Source organism: Apus apus, chromosome Z (genome assembly GCF_020740795.1).
Source record: "Apus apus isolate bApuApu2 chromosome Z, bApuApu2.pri.cur, whole genome shotgun sequence".
NCBI lineage: Eukaryota > Metazoa > Chordata > Aves > Apodiformes > Apodidae > Apus > Apus apus.
Window position 1 is genome coordinate 44,948,769 of NC_067312.1, and position 23,485 is coordinate 44,972,253.

Sequence of the window (23,485 nt, forward strand, 5' to 3'; positions counted from 1 at the left end):
AGTTAGACATCTTCTGTAAGTTAAAAATGAATAGGAGTTAGTAAATGGTGTCATAATACCAAATTAAATAGAACATTTATGGAAAGCATGACAACTAGGTGCTCCCAGTGCAGGACTCCACCGGTAAAAGTTGTCTTTGTGAATATAAATTAAAAAGTCATCCCACAGTCCAGTTCAAAGGTAAGTATATACCATGTATAGCTAGTTAGAGCAAAAGGACTAAACATCATCAGTCCAAAACCCAACTGTGCAAAATGTGCAAGGATTTTACTTTTCCTTTCTCATACTCTAGAGGATGAGGTGCCCTACCACTGTAACTCCATATAAACATAAGGAAAAAAAAATCCCAGCCCTTTCACCTTCCAAAATAGTAGCTGTTTACATGAAATCACTGTAAAATGAATGTGCATTTATAGTACTGTAAGGCTGATTTGATTATTTTATTAACAAAAATATGCCTCTCAAATGTCAGGTCTGGGTGGAACACTCTTAGGAAGCAAAAAAAGAAGTTTGCTGAAATCAAAGTAAATGTGCAGATGTCTCGTGTTCATTACCAAACCCAGATTTGAGCAGATCAGTCTTTAGTGCAGAGACCTGAGGAACAATGTGGCACCAAAATGTTGAGTAAGGACTCTAGAAATCAGACTCCACTGAATACAAGTAAATTCGAGAATTATCTGCACTTGATGGGGTGGGTGGGATCAGTGTCAAAACATGCAGATTTTTTAACTGCAAGGCTACAAAACCATTTACACAAATTCCATGCAAGTGAAGTTACACAAAATGTAGCTGATGTCCAAAAAATAATGTGCAAACATCTGATTTAACATCTAAGCAGAAAAGGGGAGTGTGAAGTAGACATTGCCTTACACTGCTTAGACATCAATTGCCTTCTGTTGCGCATATCCAGTTCTACACTTTGAATTTGGAAGAGGAATGGAAGAATTCACAGGGCAGTAAACTCTTAAAACAGGAAGAAGAGAGCCTGAAAAATACACTTAGTAGCCTGAATACCTTTCCAAGGCTGTCAATCCTGAAATGAATTCAAATTGTAACGTATTGATATCAGCAGAGATGTAACACAGTGAGGCCAAAACCTACTGAAAAAGAAACTAAGTTATATTGAAAAAAAAAAAAGCTTCTTAAGGTGCAAAGAAAGGAGAAAATCTGTTATTGTCCAGTGCTTGAAGATGCAAGAACATACTTGTAATTTTCTTGACCTATTCTGACTTCTCCATTTAGACCATAAGAATCTCAAATTGCAGCAGCCCAACCTGCTCCAAAATATCCTTACTAAAGTTTATCCTTTCCCAAAACAATGGAGTCCACTAAAGTTATCAGTGGCTTAACTACCTAAAGTAGGAACACTTAAAAATTATTAATTTCAAAATAACTCACTGAGCAGAGAGGCTATTTTTTCCTGAAATTATAAGCTGTTCATATGCACGAGGAGGAACCTGACAGAAGTGAAAACTAGATTATAAGCAACATTAAAGCTGTAGCTCGGGTAGGACTCCTACCCCCACCCTCCTAAATCTGTTGGGCATTACTGTCTTCAAAGCCTTGACATTTGAGCTGCTTGTAAATGAGCTCCTAAGTAATCTGCTTGCAGGAGCAATTTCATTACTGCAGCAATAGAGAACAAAAGATCTTTGCTTTTTTAAGGCTCTTTCCTCTATGAAAAGAGATGCAACATAAACTCAGGTTTGTTTATTAATGGTAGTACAGAACATGTTCTCAGGCATTAGTCATAAAATGTTAGTGCATCTATTTTTAACTGTAATTAACGTAACTAGCTCACACAAATTTAACGTTTGCTTTTTGGATGCGAAGTCTTCTTGAAAGCAAAGACTTGGACTCTCCCTAATCAGCAGATGTACACAGCATAGATTTTCACTGGGACCAGGCAACAGGATACAATAAACAGGGCACTGGACTAAGAGAACTGAAGAGGCATGGGTATTCATCCCAACTACATTCTGGCATGCTCCAAGATCTTCAGTACATGTCTAATGAGCTTGGTGCCAAAAATGTATTTTGGGTTATCTATAAAAAACTTACCCCTTCATCACCAGAAAAGACATAGGAATAAAGTTGAAAGTCTGGCCTAGTAATTTAACAACATAATTACACCTACATGTGTTAATTTTAACAATTTACATAGTTTAAAATAATCTCCAGCATGGTGATGTTATCTGCTAAGGTCATCACCTCTAATTTGGATCAACTTTGCTTATTTTTATAGACAGTATAAACTGCTAAATTGAATTTTGAATTTTATTAACTCAAAGCAGATAAATATATCACCAAAATACTGCCAAATGCTTCCGTGGCTCCTTGCTGCTGAATACTCCGTGTGCTCTGGAAACAGACTACTTTGCAGACTTCCATAATCTCCTAGCGGGGATTTCCTTTTTCTGTGTTTGGTAAAACACAATTTAAGCAGTATGATTTATTTTAGCCAAGTTCCACCTTATCAGCATTTATACTTACTTGGAAATAAGAATAAAGATTTGGCTTTGCAAGCAAGCTTATTTCATAGGGCAAGTATTATACCAATCCATATAGCTCAGCATTAAAATAATATATTCTTTTTAACTAGAAAACTGAAGAAACTGCTTCTTTGCAATCTGGAATCACATAACTATGTTTTGCTCATGAGAACAAAGTTTGCAGCCGCAAGTTGCACATAAAGGTTTTATTTTAAATGTTTTAAGGATAGAGTTACATCATAATTATAAAAATTACTTACAGAATTAAGTAACAGATTTAAAGTGTATATACTTCTAAATGCAGAGAACAGTGAACTGTCTACATTGTTCAAAATAAAATAAAAATAATGAAACCAAGCTCTAAAGATGAAGTCATTACCTAATCTTAAAATGCGAACACGAAGACCTTTGAACTATACACATATCAAGAACCATCCAAATTGCACTAATGGTGTAAAATACAAAAAGCACAGCATTTTCAAGGAACCAGAAACTGTTTTTACCATAATTCTTTTCCCTGAAGCAACTAGTCAAGTCTATCTAAGGCCTCAATTTTTAAATAATTCACTTAGAGAAGCCTTCTATCTGTTGCAATAAAAAGGGTTTTCCCCAGAATCTACTTCAACATAGTTTAGGGTTTGGCACTCAAAAGAAAGAAGAAAAATGTAGTGTTTTGCAATCAACTGCGATTTTATTTTTTCTTTAACAGAATACATGGTCCCTTCAAATGCTGTATGACACATACAACTGGAAAATTACCTTCCGTTGGCACTATGCTCGTCTCACCGGTGCATTTAATCCTACTAACAACCATTAAAACAGCACAATAAGCAAATTCACAAAAAACTGAACACAAAATAAAAACAGAACAAAACAAAAACATAAACATTTTAACATGCAATTTTAGTTTGTTACATTGAACGTTCTAACCCTCTAAGCATGCAAAAAAGGATGGTCTGCATTTAAGGTTTTTTTTTCCTTTTAAAAAGTTTTACATGGCAGCCTGACATCACACACACGCGCACACACAATATACAACAATACTACAGCAGGTAAATGTGAAAGGCGAATAACTTTTATACAAAGATCCATGGCCTGTGCCATCACAAGCCCTATGTGAATTTGGGAAGTAATGTTGAACCCCTATAACAAGGAACCAACATTTAGTTACCAGGGTAACGCAAGCACTGCATGCAGATCTGAAACATGAGCCTAAAACAAAGCCCAAAGCAGATGGGCAGGGAGTGGAATTAGTCTCAAGCCTCAAAAGGTGGTTTAAGCTATCAAATTAAAAAAAAATATATAAAAAAATACCCACACAACAGACAATGGGTACATCTTAAAACAACCATAAAATTTACAGTTCTTACATTATATTCTAATTGGCAGAATATGTGGTGTATTCAAGAGGCTTGCAGAAAACCCACAAATGCAAGCCTAATGCTAAAAATGTTCCAGTAGACCTAAACCTCAGTAATTTCAAAACAAAGCTTGTATTCCTCAGATATATAGCCCAAAGTTCACTGTACTAGGTTATTCATGTGTCTTGTGTATAATCAATACACTCAATCATTCTTGTGCCACAAATATCAACTTGGGCTCATGGAGCCAGGCTCAGCTTTGAGATTTACATGCAGGACTCTTAAGAGTCAATAGAAAGCACATAACAGATCTGCAGAATGAAAACACTGTTGCAAATCTGCTCACTTTGTTCTAAACACAAGGAACATTTACGACTCAGGTACTTAGTGCTTAAGGACTGCATTGAGAAGCTATTCACTGAAAGACAACAGCCTGCCTTTGGTTGCCCATGATGAAATACTGGACATAATGCAATACAGTAGCAACGGACAAAGAATAATCATATTTCTATGGAAGCATAATGAGGCACAAGCCTTAAGGCTAAAATATTAAATCAGACAAAAAAAATGGACAGAAAGGGGCTTAAACCACTGAGTCTTCAGTATCAAAAACACCCACAATAGAGGTCATCTGGATCTCTGATGTCTGATTAACAGCATCTCTCCTGCATCCTTCCACTAATGGCATACAGTTGGACATCAGAGTATTTATTCCTTTAATCAACAGTGTTGACTGTCTTCACATACTGTTATGTGAAGCAGTTCTTTGGAACTTGCAGAGCTCTGCCTTAATGTAACATGACAATTGTGTTGCTGTGCTGATCACTGTTGCAATTCTGATACTTTTAAAAGCTGCCACGTTTAAAAAACCCTAATCTTCATTTACAACTATTTTGCAAGATTAAAAGTGTGAAAGGCTTTTGCTGTTGTGGGCTGCTATTTACATCCACAATCTAATGCAGATGACTGAACCACTGAGACTGCCTATAGCTTCCATTAGATAGTACACCACTGGCATGCAGAGCTCTAGTGTTCATAGAATGAAATTCACTTTAAAAGCATACCTCAAAGCAAGTACAATGTACACCACAAAAGGCAACAACAGGTTTGAGCTGCAGATTTGTCCAGACACTCTTTATGTGGAAAAGCAGAAAAAAACCTAAGTTGGGAAGATGCCTTCTTGATCCAAAACTATTAAAAACAAACCAAACCAACAAAGGGATGCAACAGATTGAGCAGAAGGCAACAAATGCTCCTCCTTCTCTAAAATAAGTCTTCAATGTAAAAGGACACCCCCTTCCACTCCCCTGGCATGAGACTGTATTTACCATGCAAAATATTAACTACCATTAGGCTTCCAAGTCCACACACACTCAGGTTGCTAGGTTCTGATATTAAATGAGAGACTACTGATTGCCGATGCGTAGTCTAAAGTATTCTGAAGTAGCATATATACTGTTAAAGTTGTGGCACCAAGCATTCGGGTTTCGCTAAGAAATGTATAAAATTAATAAAAAAAGAAGTATAACATTTAGGATTGAAGGCAGCCTTGTTGCGTGTATTTTACTGGTTCCTACAACTTGTAAATATGGGCCTGCATTTAACCTGCATTTTCTAATTAACCAGTTATACAGATTAAATATATTTTTTGACAGTTTAAAACCTTTTCATTGAAAGGTGCTTAAGTCAAACACTTTATATCCTACTGCCCTGTAACTAGTAAAAATGCACAAATATTTCCCTGTACTGCATGTTCTTAAAAAGCAAAATTTGAAATAAAGTGTAGAAACACAGCAGATTGATGTTACTTGGGTTAGGCACTCCTCAGTGCTGCACAAACTGCTTAAAACTTTCAGAAAAAGTCACTTCTGTCCCAACCCTGAAAATAAGGACTGCCAGTAGCCAAGAAATTAAATTTAATGTTAGAGAAGAAGGCATATAGAAATATCAAACTGCAATTGCATATGGCAGTTGAACAAGTGAGTGCAAGGTTGAAGAGAAAGTTAAAATCTATGAAAAAAATTTAGATTAATAATTACAATACTAGATCAACTTTACACAGCTTGAATTTGCAGCTGTTCTTTGCTTTTAACTCCCTCCTGCCCAAATATATCAACTTCCTTCAAGAAAAGGAGTTCTCTTACACAAAATGTGTCATGTTTTTTTATATTATTCTGAACAAAACAGTTTTGCTGGCAGAGATTGTGGGTTCGCAGGGACATTTAAGCTTTCATTAAACTGGAAAGCAGTCAAGTCTTTGTGTCTACAAATTTTACATTTAATAGTTCCACAAATTTGGCAAAAGTTCACGATGATGTCTAGGATGTCTTCACCAAATCGTAGACATAAATATGGAAATCATCATCAAACTTGATGAAATACACAGATGGTTTGGCTTCAACTTGATGAATGACCATGCCAGTCCTTTTTGAGCCATCTTCTTTGGCATATTCCACTTGTTTGCCTACCAGGCTGTCCACAACTTCACCTGGTTCCCGTTCCGCAGGAGGTGAATCATCTGTAACACAAAAAAAGTGTACTTTGTTAGACATTAATGGATTTTTTAAATATGGAAGACAACTGCAGAGTCTTCTTTAAAACTCATATGAAGCAATAAAAAGTTTTAAATACAAAGTCTGTAGAAAATTAGTTTTGTTCAGACAAGCACTTAATGCCATGCCAGTATAAAGCCCAGTTGCAGAAAAATTTTTAAGTAATACTTCAGTTTTGTTGACAAAAACAGCATGAGAAGCAAATGTTTTGACATGGAGATTTACACATGTATTACAGAAAATTACTGTGGATAACTGAATTTAAGCCAACATCTAGGTTACCTTTAAGGTCCCTTTCAACTCCAACCATTCTATGATTCTTTTTCAGATGATGCCTACACTAAATTTGGATACAAAAAGGTGTCATTTCTAACATTCTAATTTCCAAGGGTTCAGTAACAAGCCAGTCACAGAACAAATGTGATAAAAATACCGTACTGAAGAACTGGAAGCTAACCACACCTTCTTTCTTAGGTTGCCCTCTTCTGCACCAGTTTAGAAAAACTTGTGTTTTGTATTTCAGTGACAAAACATCTCAGTAGTGATCACACCTTATGTGGCTTTTTTTGTGGAAACACTAAGCATTTAATTGAATGTCTTTTTTCCACGTTTGCATTAAGCATCCCCCTTACTTTCAGTTTTGAGAGTTCTGAAATAACTCACAAAGGGGAAAACAAGAAGGAATTAATAGATTGGCTTCTACTTACACTCAATATTCTTCCACAAACTGGAGAAGTTTCTCTTTCAATTTTAGTTTTCCCCTAGAAATACACTGTCATAGATACTTATATGCTCTTAATATAAATTTTATGTAAAGAGTCTTCCTTGGCAAAGATGCAAGTTAAACTTATATTTTCATTTAGAAGGAATTACAACGTGTTAGTATCAGATCCAGCAATACACTTCCCCTCACCACAAAAAAAAACTTAAAAGAAATTGACTTCACATACAAAAAGCCTGTCTTTGAGAAGTGAGAGTTCCCTATAAACTTTAGGTGTAAAACTATGGCAAATGCCACAAGGAGGTGGTGGAGTCACTATTGCTGGAGGTATTAAAGAAATATGTATATGTGGCACTTCAGGGCATGCTCTAGTGAGCATGGTGGTGGTGTTGGTTTTGTAGGGTGTGTAGTTATAGTTTGTTTGTTTTTAAATTGCTTGGTTTTGTGATGGTTTCTTTGGTCTGGGTTTTTTTGGTGGGCTTTGTTTGTTTTGTTTAGTTTCTTTTTTCCCTGGATGGATGGTTGGACTTTGTGATCTTAGAGGTCTTTTCCAACTGTGACAATTCTGTGATAAAATCTACATATGTACTTTTGGGCATTCTAAAATCTAATTTGAAAAATATTACTATTAGCATCCAATCATTGACTTGAGGATACAATTCAACAGATCTCAAAAGCATTCAGATTCAGGGGAGGTGGAACACACAAATTTTTTTTGAAAACAGCTAAGCAGTATGTAAGTCTCGTGGTGAGCATGGAGAAAAAATTGCTCTAAACCCAAAGAGTTCTTCAACAGAGAAGGTATAAGCTCTTTCCCTACTCTCAGCCCCAAAGGCGGAAGAAAGCAAAGCAGACTTAAAATACATTCCAAGTCCTTTTAAACAGTGAAGACAAAGAACAAATTATATGAAGTTTCAAATCTGAAAGAGCTTATTTTATTTATTTGGAAAGAGGCCAGTCACATTTTGCCATTAATATCTCACTCTTTACGAGCAGCAGATACGTTGCTTTTTGTTAGACTGGGGTGGGGGAGGTGGAGTGGAATCTAAGCACAGATCATTACTACATATATTATGCAATGCATACATTGGCCAGCAGACTTACCTGCAATAGATCTGAGGCAAGACAGTCTCAAACTCAACAAATAAGTTATATCTAATAATTCTGTACATAGCCAACCACTACAGTTCTCCAATTACCAATTTTCTTTAAAGTCCAGATTGCCTCTGTCAGAGAATTGTTGTTCAGGTATGCAGGAGAAATAAAAATTAAGTATTCTTTATAAGCTTTTTTCCTCTTTTTTGTATTGACTATCCAAATCTCTTGAACAGTATTAACTATGTGATAGTCCTTCTAAATTAACAGGAAAAGCCCTGATGACTTTCACTTCAAGAAGGGAGGAAAAAATATCCCTCATAATCTGCCAAAATATTTTTCTTGCTAGTGCCTTGCAACATGTGAAAGAAATTAAAATTTCAAAATATTAGTACTTCTTTCCTGCAAGAAACTATTCAAAAGCTTTTCACACTAAAGACATCTACCCCAACAAAATAAATTTGACTATATTAGTTGGTCCCAAGATGCTATTCTCACAAGAAATGATTAAGAAATATAGATGAAGAGCCATCTGAACAAGCCGTGATACTTCTACAAGAAAACAACAGTGGAAAACGTCCAGTTCGGCAGCTTCTGTTAAAAAATCCAAGCATAAACTCTCCCACAGTAGTATGTACATAATTTCAGCAGAATTAGGAATAATTACAGAAAATGCTTTCCCTGCATGTGTCACTGCTGATAAAAGTAAAAATATTTCAGCAGTTAACACAGATGTTCTTTGTTGTGCTATAGCCTTTGTTAGACACTTTAAAAAAAATAAAGGGAGTAATAAATATCTTTGTCGACTTTGTCCATAAATAAAACACAGCCAAACATTAATATAAAAAGCTCTCACTTTCCAGAAGAAAACAGTAACTGGCCTACTTACTCGAGTCAGGCATAATGCGGAGGTCACCTTCTTTATAATCATCTAAGAGCTGGTACATATACAAGACAGGATCCTTCTCATAGGTAATATAAAACCATGTGTTCATAATAGGAGCTCGAGCCAAAACCATCCCCCTCCATTCATCTTTTGAGCCATCCTCTGTTTCAAACATATGTTCCACAGCTTTACCAATCATTGTGTCTGCCAGGTGGGCATCACTAATTCGAGATGAAGCTGAAATGACAGTATTTCATAAGTTCATTCAAAAGCACAGGTCTTTGTGAAAAATAACCTTTACTCTGAAAAAGAAACAAATTGGAAATTAGCCAATTCATATGCAGAACACACACTGTATATTCCACAGAGTTTACTAGTGAGTAACTGTACAACCTCAGAATGTTGTTAAAATAACAACACAGCGTCATGCTCCTTACGATTAAACAATCATAATGCAAGGTAAAGGGAGATCAGCAGAGGTCACAGCAGTGAAGACTTCTTGTATTTTAACTAAAAACTGGAGGGAGAAAGGCAGGCAAGAACAGAGGCCAATCACAGAACAGTTCTCTGAAGTTATTAATTAATGAAACTTTGGGTTTGGTTTCTCATAATGCCGCCCTGGGGCTGCTTACCAATTGCTTTGCAGTTAGAAGAAGCAAGACCTGATTCTATTTACAAACTAGTAGTTACTTGGGTAAATACCGAACTTTGCAGTTGAAAAAAACTGCAGTTTAATAATACAGTGCTACTTCTGAAAATCAAAAGTTGTTGTTACTGTTCAAGTTATTTCACGTAAAAAATGTCTTTCCTCCTATTATTAAAAGTACTTAGGGGAAGTCCATGAGGGAAAATGTGACATTATTACCATCAGATACTCACAACAGAGAGCACAGCTGAAACGGCTCAGAGTTTGAAATTTAACAGAAGTATGACTGTTAACTTTATATATCATATTTAGGCATCAAACTCTGAACAAAAACTACAGAATGTACTGCCTACTTTTTAAAGACGTAACACAGCACTGCACTCACTGTTATCATCAAATCCTTCTGGAATCAAGAAAATGTAAATGAAACATTTAGATTACCTGTGTAGATTGACTAGAAATACTGAAGTGGTTGAATATGATCTTGAGGGAAGTCTGGAGAGATTACTGGATAACTTTCAATAGCAAATGTTGGCTTACATATCATACAATCATACAATGTCTAGGTTTGGAAGGGACCTTAAAGATCAACCCCCCTGCATGGGCAGGGACACCTCCTACTAGATCAGGCTGCTCAGTGCACCATCCAATCTGGCCTTGAACACCTCCAGGGAGGGGGCATCCACAGCCTCCCTGGGCAACCTGTTCCAGCATCTCACCATCCTCACAGGAAAGAACTTTTTCCTAATGTCCAACCTGAATCTCCCCCTCTTTAAGATTCAAATCATTGCCCATTGTCCTCTCACTACACATTCGTGTAAGAAGCCCTACCCCAGCTTTCTTGTAGGCCCCCTTCAGATATTGGAAAGTTGCTGTAAGGTCACCACGGAGCCTCCTCTTCTCTAGGCTGAACAACCCCAACTTCCTCAGCCTATCTTCATAGGGGAGGTGCTCCAGCCCTCTGATCATCTTTTTGGCTTTCCTCTGGACACACTCGAGGTGTTCTATGTTCTTTGTATGTTGGGGACTCCAGAACTGGACACAGTACTCCAGGTGGGGTCTCACCAGAGCAGAGTAGAAGGGGAGAATCACCTTTCTTGACTGGCTGGCTATGCTTCTTTTGATGCAGCCCAGGATACAGCTGGTTTTCTGGGTTGCAAGTGTACATTGATGGCTCATGTTAAACTTCTGGTCCATCACTAACCCCAAGTCATCCTCTGGGCTCCTCTGCATATATATGCAAATTTAGGAGAAAAACCCAAACCACTCACCAACTCTGTCTGGAAGAACTTCAAGTGCTGAAACTCTTTCATCTTTGTGCAGTTCTAGTCCATACACACAGTCAAATCCATCATATTTTATAAGATAGAGAGAGGGATTTACAGGAACTTGATCAAGTACTGTGCCCTTCCACTGTGTCACTGGTCCACTCCCTTCTTTCCATCCATGCTGTATTCTGCAGCCTACAATATTTCTTCGTGGCTGAGAAATAGGTTTGCTTGGTCCCACATTGTTTCTATGCTTTCTGTACACAGATACAAACACAATATTAAACAGGTACATAGACGGCAATCTATTTTATAGCTTAGCGCACCTAATTCAAATGAAATATAATACTGTACTGGAAGAAAAACATACTGAAAATAGCAAAGCATTTTTATGTACTTTGTAAGGTCAGTTTTCTCCTAGTAATTTCTAAAATTAGTTTGCTTAAGGCAAAAGAACTAGCTTGAATGCAAAACTCATTTATGTCTCAAAGCACAATGTTACCTGGCAGTACTAAAACTTTACTACCTTGTTGCTCTCTGCACAACAGTAAATAATGCTCCTGTCCCAGGTGTAAGAAATCAATGGAAACATTACCAGAGGCTAACTAAATTTCTTCTAAGGTATTTGTTTTCCCCAAACTGTGTTTTCACCTTAAGGGAATCTGGCTCCCTTCTCCATTTACACGTATTTTTGACTCCCAAGTATTTTTAAATACACATGGTAGTAACATTTCCTTAGCATTCCTTTTTATTCTAGCAAAAGAAAAATTTTATGTAGTGATAATGGCAATAGAAGAGATAGCCCTTAATGAGAAAAACAGATTAAATATACTCTTTTGTCCTTTCTCTTATTTTCATGAAAGTTGCATGGAAATTCCCTGTGGTGGATAACAGTTGTTCTGATCAACAGTCACAGAAGCTACCTGAAGTTTCAAAGCACTTGTAGCACACTTTATTTAAATGGCAGTAAAATACACAAACCACTAGCATGCTTAAGAGCAACAGTTAAAAGATGGTATCAGTTGCAGAAAACAGTACCCTTCCTCAGATTGGTGACCAAAGAGATATGACTCCAGGAATGATGAATGGTCTCACAGAAGTCCCTGTATGATCCAAAAAAGACCAATACCACTGCAATCCTGAAAGCGGTCTTTAAGAATAATGCACTTACTACATGACATTGAGTGCATAAGGCTGAAGATGTAATCTTAACTACTAAAAACTAGATGTACAATTCCTTCAGCAGCTTGTCCACCTCTAGACTTTTATTCACCATAAACATCTTAGCAGGGGACTCTGGCAAACTTCACTTTTGCAGTTGTTTGATCTTTTCAATAAGATCAAACTGCAGGTTTTGTACTCCTGATATTGACAGCATAGATTATTATAGAAACTTCAACCCCTTTCAGTTAAAAGTCACTCTCCCGCAAAGTTGTTTCTGACATTATGCAGAAAATAGAACATTTTCAAATTCTGCTTCTTAATCAAGTATATATTTTTTTAAAAAATTGTAATGGTCTCAGTAACATTTACAATTACAAAATGAGATTGGAGATCTGGTTCTTGGCACAATAGAGTATGTTTTGCATGCAATAATTCACTTCTAATGAATCACAGTACCACTCTAAAGCAGAATAAAACAAACTGAAGAAAAAGAAATAGAGAAAACAGCGTAAGTTTTAAAGTTTGTCTATTCTGCTAATCATGTAATTTTTAAAAAAGGTAGAAACAATACTATTCATGTTCAGCCTCACAGTCAATTTTACTTTCTGTCTGTGAAGCATAATCCACTGCAATGTTTAAACTGGAACAGTTAAGCAAAAAGCTTAGCATTCATTTTTAAAAATATAATGGAAAAAACCAATACAACTGAGTTCCAACTGTTAACTACTTTTAAAATATTTTAGAGAGCAAAAAGCATTACAAATTTAATTAAAGCCAGGTACCCACCAGGCATACTTGCTGTCTGAATTTGTGTTTGAAGGTTGTACTATCAAACAGCCATCCAATCTCATTTGTAAGGTTCAGACTGTAAGAAATAAGACTTTCAAACTAGGAAATTTCAAAGGAAATCCAACTTGTTCCTACCTCTGAACATATGGTAAGAAATCAAGTGTAAGTTTCTACGTATCAACAAGTAATAGCTAGGAATATACTTCCATTGAAGACAACCAAGCAACCGCACTTCAAACCTCTCCTTAACAGTGTTATTTCTGTGATATACCAAGTAACACAAATGCACATAATCTTATATGACACTGCATTCGAAAGGCCCAATATTATTTTTTCTTCTGTTTCATTAGAATAATCTTTAAAATTCCACAAATATTTGGTTTTGAAGACTGGATAACAATTCCGCCAAACACATCAAACATGGAGCCAGGAAACACAGAAAATAGCTCTTGACACATCCCACACATCCTCATTGTCAATGACGCTTCAATCCTCAAATATTTCAGATCCATCTTCTTACCTTGAAGGCAGTAAGCTTGTAAGTAAAACCTAGTTTTGTCAAAAGATTTCATTTTCAGAATCATACACTTTAGAAACTTTCTAAAAACTGTACGGGCACAAAGAAATCTTAGATTTTGAAACTGTATTTATTCACACAAACTTATTTGGCAGCTGCTGCCAGGGAAACCAGAACATAGTGCAGAATGGCATAGGATTAGAAAGCTTTTGATAAGAAGACCAACTAGCATTTACAAAAAGAATAATGGGAATTCCCAATAACCTATAATGTAAAGTTATCCATCTAGGTTTAGTTGTTGGTTTGTTGTATTTTGGGGGTTTTTTATCATCTCAGAAAAACACTACAGGGTAGAAGGGTGAAAAGAAAACCATACCGCTCAGATGTACAAAAAAAGGCACAACTGTGAAACACAGAAAGGAGAACTTTAAACAGTTTAAATGCAGTGCAGCAGCAATGGTCAATAAATTTCAGTCTTTTAACGTGCTTAGCAGAAAGTTTATTAAAATAGGAGCCAAAACTTATCACAGTTGCAACTGTACCACAGACTATCAAAAGTAGGAAAATGGTAATAAGAAAATTGTTATTAATTACTTTTCACAATATTCAGACTATAAGGCACATTAGTTGAGCCAAAAGTTTTAAAGTACTCTCTGTACTCCCTCAAAAGCCACCTTTCAGTTGTGAATTTCATCTTCAGATGCTGCTGGAATCAAGATTACAAGTTAGCTTGAAGTAGGATCAGAATTTCAAAATGTTTAAGTTCACTTCTTGTTAAATTGCAGGTAAAACCTGTGCCTCTAAGCCCTTGAATTGCCAACTACAAGACATCTGGAAAGCCTATGAAGAAAGGATTGTTTTAAACAATTTCTTGGTACTCTTTCCTTATGCACCAAGGGTAGAAAGAATGAGATCTTGGAGATTACTCACTAATCTAATGCTAGTGATGTCAGCTTCATATTGGCTAAGATCACCACCACCTATTGACAGAGCACTTGGATGAACTGTCCTAGAAGCACAGAAACCATTTCCAAAAGGCTCAACACTTAACTACCACATGGTAGTAAAGAAGAGTTCAGAAGACTCATCCACACTGCTCAGTCTATCACCTCCTCAATTACTGAGCCATGCCCTGTTCCATCCTGTTGGCTCTTTCCTCTGCCAGAAATCTTCTGAAGCTAGCTAGCATAAAATCTCCTTGACAGCCAGTAGGCTTGTTCCTCTTTTTCTTTAAATGAGGAGTATCTAAAAAACTAAATCAGTGACAAAGTATGCATTACTAACTTCATCTACCATAACATCTCAGAGTGGTATCAACATATATTATTACATAGTAATTCATATCCTACTCATTTATGGTGAACAACAAATATAACTGTTTCTCTACTATTCTGTCTCATTTTCAGACAAGTCAATGAGCAGCATACAAGAAATAATCTTGGTTTGGTACAAAAAACCTTTACTGCATAATTAACAAACCACTGAACTAGGCTAAATTAACATAAAACTAAGTTAAATACCTCAAAATCAAGTCACTTAGGACCAAAACATCTTACAACGCATTAAACTAACCCATTTATACTAATAAATTTACAGCCTGTTTAGGTATTTAAATAAGTGTATATAGACACAACAATAAAGACAAATCTAGCCACCCTCAAGTACAAAAGGCAACCCACCTCTGATAGTCTTCCCATCATACACTCCTTTCTCTGAGCGGTTGAAAAAGAACAAGAGAAATTAAGTTTTAACCAACTCTACCTGCCCCTAGACAAACAAATCTTTCTCTTTGCCTTCTATGAAGATAGACAAGAATGGATAATGATGAGCTGGTGGAAAGGATTAGAGCAGTTTTACATCAGGTGTTGTCTCTGGTAAACAGTTAACACCATTAGCAGTGACTAACTGTATTAACTGTGGAAAATACACTTGCTGAACAAATCGCTTTTGATTGATGCACCACTGTAGGACTTCACAGTTAAAATACAAATACTAATATTTTAGTAAGTTTCATACCTACCCAGCTTATATTTGTCCCACCAGAGATGTAGCCAGATATGGCATCTTACTGTTTGACACTAAGACTAATTAGACCCAGAACATTATTTTTATTTTCACACAGCTACTCACCAATGTTCAGCTGCTAGTATTAAAAAAAAATTGTAGAGGGAAAAAAATATATGAAATGAATGTGCAGGATAAGCAAGTATGCTTCACACACAAATAGCAGCCTCCTTGCAGAAATATGTCCTCATGTTCTTTATTACAGAAAAGTTAACAATCCTTTTCAAAACTACACTTGTGAATGCAAGATTAGGTATTTCTAAGATTACTCCAAGACTGGGTTAGCAGTAAACATACTTTGCAGTTTTTATTGGCCTGGCGACAACGCATGAACTCTGTGTCAGAGAACACAGAACCTATAGTATAAATGGCTAATTTCTGGCTTGAAAATTCTTCTCTCTGAATTCTAGAAAGAATTAGAAAATTGTATTCAAGAATAATTTCATATTAACAGCCAAAAAGTATGTTTAAAACTTTATATATAGGGGCATTCTTTCCTACCACCCTCCTGAAAGAAATAAAAGTCTGACACTACACACAGATACATACTGAATATTATTCCATGTGATTTTCAAGAACTAAGTGAGTGGAACAATACAAATACTATACTTCAGTAAAAATACTAAGAACTTACTTGTGGGAAGTTCTTTTCTTCATCATGTTGGCAGACACTCCTGCATGACCTACAATATAAATGATGTCGGAATTATTGAAAAATAAAGCGTGTATACAAAGCCAAAAAAGCTATCTTATATAAAACTCTTTCTTTTGAATGTCAAAATGTAAAGAAACCAAACACTTCATGTTATGACTGATGAATGAACTGCTACACTGGAAGAAGGCTCTGCAGAGACAGAGGAAAGCTGCATGCTCATGCAGCTCAGGGATGAACATGGGGAGTGACTGACCAAAACTACTGAAAATAAAGCAGAACTTAACACAAGACACATGTAGTCTTTGTTCTAGGAAACAGCTGTAACAGTTGAGATGATCAATCAGCTACAACAGTTAAGTGAATCAACTGGCTGTTTAACTTTTCATCCTTATTCAAAAGGGTGCAAATACAAGTCTTCCTGAGTTAGCCAGACCAGCACTGGGGAAGTATATACACATGTCAAACTTACAGAGCACACAAAAAACAAACAAAGAAAAAAGACAACAATAAAAAACCCCAAGCCCATGAAAAGTTTGTGAGGTGTGAGAAGAGTAACATGTTTGGGCTAGGTTCATTGTATGTATTCCTTTCCAGCAATAACCACATTAATCACAGTATTTTTTGAGTTGGAAGGGACCTTAAAGATCGTCGAGTTCCAACTCCCCTGCATGGGCAGAGACACCTCCCACTAGCACAGGCTGCTCAGAGCCCCAACCAACCTGCCCTTTCACACCTCCAGGGATGGAGCACCCACAACATCTCTTGGCAGCCTGTTCCAGTGTCTCACCACCCTTACACTGAACAGTTTACGCCTGATCTCTAACCTAAATCTCTCTTCTTTCAGCTTAAAACCATTATCCCTTGGTCCTCCCACTGCAAGCCCCTGTAAAAAGTCCCTCCACAGCTTTCCTGTAGGCCCCCTTCAGGTACTGGAAAGCCACTGAGGTTCCCTCAGAGCCTTCTCTTTTTCAGACTGAACAACCCCCAACTCCTTCAGTCTGTCCTCATAAGAGAGGTGCTCCAGCTCTCAGATCATTTTCGTGGCCATTCTCTGGACACACTCCAACCAGTGTGTGGTGTTAAGAGAGACCAGTGAACAGAATCACATTTGTATTGAGATGCAATTGCAATTATTATACTGTGCCAAGTACTGGAGATTTTACAGTTGTAACATTCTGCTACATGAAAAACCAGTATAATGTCAAAAAAAGTTCTAAAAAGGTATTAATAAACCTTCTTTGTCTGTAATATGTAAGAGAACCTGATTAGAGTAATGGATTCTTGATAATAACTGGAATCGTGGCCATGACCTTCTATGACCTGATAGGGTGAAAGTTATTTGCCAACAGTTCAGTAATACTGGAAATTCTGATTTAGCCCTTTAGTCATTAATAACAGAGTGAGAGAGGTGACTTGGGGTGTAAGGAAAGGTTGTGAAAAGATTACCTGCAGGCAGGCCTCTTACTGTTTGCAGGGTGTAAAACACTGTGTTAACAACGGCTGAAAAAACTAGCTCATAAATTTGAAAGAGGATGGGAGAAATCCTAGGCGGGATTTGTAATTACTACAAAAACGCTGTACTGACCCCAATGATATTCTGGGATGAATATGAAAAACTGAAAGATTCTAGTAAGCTGGAAATAGTAAATGGGAAAGCATGCTGTGCTGGTTGCTAGGCAGCTACTTGCAAGCAGCAAAGAAGTTAGCAGAGCAGATACACAAGAACAAGATGATGAAAGAACAGTTACAAAGGTAACACGATACATAAAAGGTGATTTGCACAGCTAGAACAATCAAAGTTCTTAAAATGAAAACTGCAACCTCAGATCATAGTCAACGCCAACAGGCGTAGACATCATTTGCTAAGATCAGCTCAAATTGATCCTGTTAAAGTGATGACTGCTATGCATGCTGAGGATGTAAAATGGCTAGATGGCTTGATCCTGATTCTCCCAGTCTTCCTCTTTGTATGAATTTTGGCTTATATACAGTTAAATTTCTTCATAGTAGCTAGTATGGGGCTATGTTTTGGATTTGTGCTAACCAGTGTTGATAACACAAAGATGTTTTCGTTATTGGTCAGTAGTGCTTACACTGAGTCAAGGTCTTTCCAGGTCTTCACACCATCCCACCAGCAAGTAAGCAAGGGGTGGGCAAGCAGCTAGGAGGAGACACAGCAGGGACAGCTGACCCCAAATGACCCCAAGACATCCTGCTCAACAACAAAACAGGTCGGGGGCAGGTTGTTGGGGAGGCCACTGCTTTGTGAGTGGCTGGGCATCTGTCAGTTGCTGGTGAGCAATTATTTTCATTTGCATAACTTGTCTTTCTTGGGTTACCCTCACCATGGAGGAGGCTCAAAGTTTAGTACTAAGGACTGGGGATTTTTCTACAAACCCTGCACTGCAACAGGAAGACTTGCTATGGGGGAAAGGGACAACTGTCTGCTGACAACTGGTTGTCAAGACACTTCTACATCACCAACTGTCCGCCAGGACAACCATACACCAATCAGCAGGTGGTGCTTGTTCAACACTGTGAACTAACATCACAGAGCAGGTGGCTCTGCTCATGGTGCTCTGATTTTTGCAAGCAAACTGTATACATATAGGGGAGTTTAAGAATGGGTCACACAATTTGTAAGATTAAAAACTAATTATGGGATAAAGGCAATTTGATCAAACATGAGAAACTAAAAAATAATAATGAGATAAAAATTACCCCAAAATTACAAAAAGCTTCTTTCAGGTTGCAGTCCTGAACATCACTTTTGAAAACTTGATGTTTTTTGATTGCATTTGTTTAACATTCATTTTAGAAAATATCCCACATTTGATTGAATCATCTTTATCTAAAAGCTAATTTTCCATTTCTTACATTGGAATGAGTTGTTTTTATCTAATAAATTTATTTCTGGTGTTACAAACCGTGTGACTAATACAAGTCACACACACGCAAGTTACAAATTTTGTGACTCATTGTGAGAATACTTAAAGAGCTGCAAATCATCATGCTGAAAGCTGCCATTCAGACATGCTGGAGAAACCCAAGCCTGCAGGTCAGAAGCAGCAGCCACCAAACTTCATAGGTGCTGCAGTGCAGAGGTTGGTCTGTCATGTGGGCTTTCACAGGGCTCAGGATAAGAGACAATGAGGTGTCTCACACTGACAAGAAGCCACTGTGATAGCAACTGTCATAGTCCAAGTACTGTATTACAATTGTGTTGTGATTTCAGTATATTGCTGTGATAAACTGGAATCCCATGTAGTTTCAAGTAACTTCAACTGGTATTACAAGATTAAATCCACTCTGTCTAAAATATCTAAAAGAACCTGCTAGACTGACACATTTGTAACTCTGGTGTCTCGTGTATATATAGAAACATGCCCGGAATGTGAAATACAGTTGCTTAAATTAACATATACAGAGAAATACCTGAATTGCTCTATAGGTCTAAATAAACCTATTATTTTAAAATATATAATCATTTTCATGTTTCATAGCTTTGGAATTTATTGGTTAAAAACTTTCATGACGGTAGTAGTGTCGCACAAGAGTCAAGCTCTAAAAGTACGTTAACCTTCAATGTCTTCATAAATATTTTAAACAGTTCATTTTCATATGAAAAATTCAAGATAACATATAAAAAGTTATAGAAATGACAAAACTAAAATAATACTTGTTTTATAATAAAGCATCTTATGTTTACAACACTTAAGCTCTTATCAAATCCTCAGGAGCCTGCATTTCCAGCTGCAATGACATCGGAAATGTCTGGGTTTCAAAAATAGACCCTTACATGCCCATCACTAAAGATCCATTTTACAATTTTTGACTGTTGTAAGACCAAATAATTAACCTATTTAAGAACTATTAGGTGGAAATTTAAAAAATGACATCACAAAAAGCTTGTTTAGAAACCTAGAAGACTTTGGGACTTGATTACAACCACTAAGCAATCTCTCTGATATCTCTTCTGTGTATGAGATGGCTGCCTTTTTATGAATACGAAATAAAACATACTTAATTGAAAAGATGGTGGGCTTTAATTAAAAACAAAATTCTTAGAAAGAGACGTTCTTTTCAAGAAGAGGAACTGCATCATCAGAACATGAACAGACACTTGATTTTTACACCACTGACTGATGAGACAAAATAAGATTTTGGTTAACTTAGCTCAAGTAGTTAAAACACACTACAGAAATAACGTCACATATTTTGCAGAATGGTTCAGTACAAAACTTGCTTTCTGTTCCTGCTTCCATGGTTCTGAAGCTGTGCATAAGAAGGGAGGTCCAAAGCATTAGTCTTCCAAAGTGATGGGAAAGAATGCTAGAGGTAAATGAAAGCAAGATTTACTACAGAAGCTGCAATAAGCACAAAGCAGTAACTGTGTAGACCTGTAAGGATACGTCTTTGCCCCGTTCACCAACTTCTTGCCTTGGGAACCTTGTATTTTTTATAGGATTCAACTTGTTAATGTATCTATTGAGCTCTAAAACAAGAGCTCTAAACCAAAACCAACTAAGATTACTAAGCAGTGCTCTTACGTCAGTATCTTAAGATAGCTCCCGGTTTAACACACAAAGCTATAGTATTTGGATATTTAATATGAATATAACAAGTTTTTGAGAACAGCAAGTATTTGATGATTCTAGAACAAACTCACTCTCATACTGACTACAAGCCTATTCACCAGAGATTCACTGAATCGTCAGTGTATCTGTTCCTGACAGCAGCTCTAAATAGGGGGATTGAACAGCACATTTAGTGTACTCTAGTAACAAGGTCAAAATCGGAATTATCCAGTAAGTCTGCCTGCCAGAGTATTTCTTTGTCCAGAATTCCTTCAACAATGGTTTTTCCATTGCTACTGGAAACCTACAAGAAATTGATGAGCTACTCATAAGGCAGAAGTACAGTAACACCCAGAGTCTGCAGTTTTATCTAAGTTTCACAGAGAAAGGAGTAGGATGGTGCACATGCACCCTCTTCCACCACATCTGCAGATTTCACTGCTTCATCGCCTTTCAGTCACTGAAAAACAAGTATGATGTCCAGGTAAAATGGCAGTATCAGATCAGAACTGTTTCTGCAAAACTGCATTTTGTCCCACTTATCATCAAAAGCATCTAAAACAAAGTAATGCTTTAAAGTAACCATTAAAACAATTACATATATTATTTATAAGTAATAAAAAAATATTAGACAAATTATGGTTTTATACCTTAGGAATTCCATGTTTGATGACCATGCTACCTAATGCTGTAAACCTCAAAATGGCATGAGCAAGATGAACATACTTTTATCTATTTAACAGCAGCATGTGACTATTTCCCCAACAGAAGCTTACATTAGCACTGAGCAATGGCACAGAACAACAGTATGTTCCAACAGATGCAAGCATCAGTACGAAAAATATAAAAAGTATGCTGAACAACTCCCATCACAGAGAGGAAAAGCTGCAGACCAAAACCCACAAATATATTTATGATCTCTTCATTGCAAAATATAATCTGACCCCTGCCATCATAAAACATTTGTTTCAAGCAGCTAATGCAAGGTAGTCTTTGAATGGCTGCAAAACCTATTCAAGTGGTAACGCCCATTATAACCAATGCCCAACACAAATATTTAGAAATGCTGTTCAGTGTTTCTTTTCCCTTCAGGAATTAATAAATGAATTGGAAATAATAAAATTCTTCTTATGTGTGAGGATATCTTAAGTCCCACGTATTATGCTTTATTGCAAGACTAAAGGAAGTAAAGACACCACAAGGTGAAAGACACAAAACATCTTTATATGGCAAGAAATAAACTCCGTAGAAGACTCCTCTTTCCCAATTCAGAATTGCCAAGAGCTGTCAGAGCTTCTTTACAGGGATACTTGTTTGTAAATGCATAATACATTAATGAGTGATGTCTATGATGTTGCATTGCTATGTCTTAATGACTTAAAACCTTTTCTGAGAATTTTTTTTTTTTATATTAACATTTAACATATGCATATACTCCTCACCTTCTTCCTCTAATTATAGCAGAACGTAAGAAAGCAGTAACCCTAACCCAGTTTGTACAAATTCTCCTAAAACCTCAAATACTATGTAAATGGTTGGGGACAGGAGCCTAATTAGCATTAGTCACTCTGTCAAATGCCTGGTTCAAAGTAGAAAGACATTAAAATAAAAAAATCCCAAACATTTCAAGGGCGGTATCGTCAGGAAGATCTTTCAAGAGAAAAAAACGTCTGCATACCAAGTGTTTTGAGGTCAAGCACAGTTGAGCCAGAAACAGCAATGTGACTCCAAAGATGTTAATACTAATTAGAGAGCAACAAAGGAGAGTTCTTGCACTCTACACCACTTGAGTGCCATTGACTGAATGGGTTTAAACCCACATTCTTTACCTGCTTTGACTACAGAAGGACATATTCTAACTAGAACATTTAATGAAATTCCGTATCTTCTAAAACTTAAAATACTCTGTATCACAAAATTGCTCTGAACATACAAATAGAAAAAATACTGAACAAAACTCAAAGTAAAAGGATTAGTTTTAATTGTCTTTGTAATAAAAAAGACCCAAAGTTTGATAGAGCTGAGGAAGGAGAAAATATTTGTCTCAGTCACTTATATAAGAGCACACAAAAACATTTTTTGTAATAGAAAGTGAACACAAACTCCAACTCCCAGTAAAGAGCAAAATAATCATGTAATTGTCATGTGGTCTGTGTTTTTGAGGTTCAGTTAATTCTGCTTTTAACAGAACCTTTAAAAAAAAATCTTTAAAATTCAACAGCAAAACTAGAAACCATGTTTCTGAATACTTCTCCTTTATTCTAGATAAAGAAAAAGTGTAAGACAAGACACACTGAAACATTCTTCCAAGGGAAGTATAATTTCAGCTGAGAGACACAGGAGGTGAGAACAGGAAGAGGGTATGAGAAAGTTCCTGGCAATGTCTCTATTATCATCACATCAGGTTGTACCCTTAATTCAATCCAGGAAAATCAGATAGGCTCTTCAAAACCACACAACAGTATCTTATTTTTCTGACCATCCTTGTGTTTACAAAAAATAGCAAAAACCTGATGTTCTACACTTGTATTTCAGAACCTTCAGTGGGACCAACAGGCAATTCCTGGCTCCACAGCAATTACTATGCTTCAGGAGGCTATTTCAGAATTACTTTTGAAACAAAAATTCGGAGCTTCCAAATCCCCTTGCTTTCTAACACTGAAGTGGGAGGCTACGTGCAGCTCTGGGTAAGAATTCC

General features: G+C 36.7%; 1 protein-coding gene across 5 annotated transcripts in view; it reads right to left on the reverse strand.

The window, feature by feature from the left end:
• Window positions 1–2,683: 2,683 nt before the first annotated feature.
• Window positions 2,684–23,485, reverse strand: part of SPIN1 (spindlin 1) — a 64,673-nt gene continuing 43,871 nt past the window's right edge. For all 5 annotated transcript variants that reach the window (XM_051642910.1, XM_051642908.1, XM_051642905.1 and 2 more), the window contains 4 exons: window positions 16,190–16,238; window positions 11,025–11,278; window positions 9,111–9,344; window positions 2,684–6,371 (listed from right to left, as the gene is read on the reverse strand). In XM_051642910.1, coding sequence (XP_051498870.1) covers window positions 6,172–6,371; window positions 9,111–9,344; window positions 11,025–11,278; window positions 16,190–16,238 — 737 coding nt within the window. In that variant the 3' untranslated portion in view covers window positions 2,684–6,171. The remainder of the gene's footprint in view (window positions 6,372–9,110; window positions 9,345–11,024; window positions 11,279–16,189; window positions 16,239–23,485) is intronic.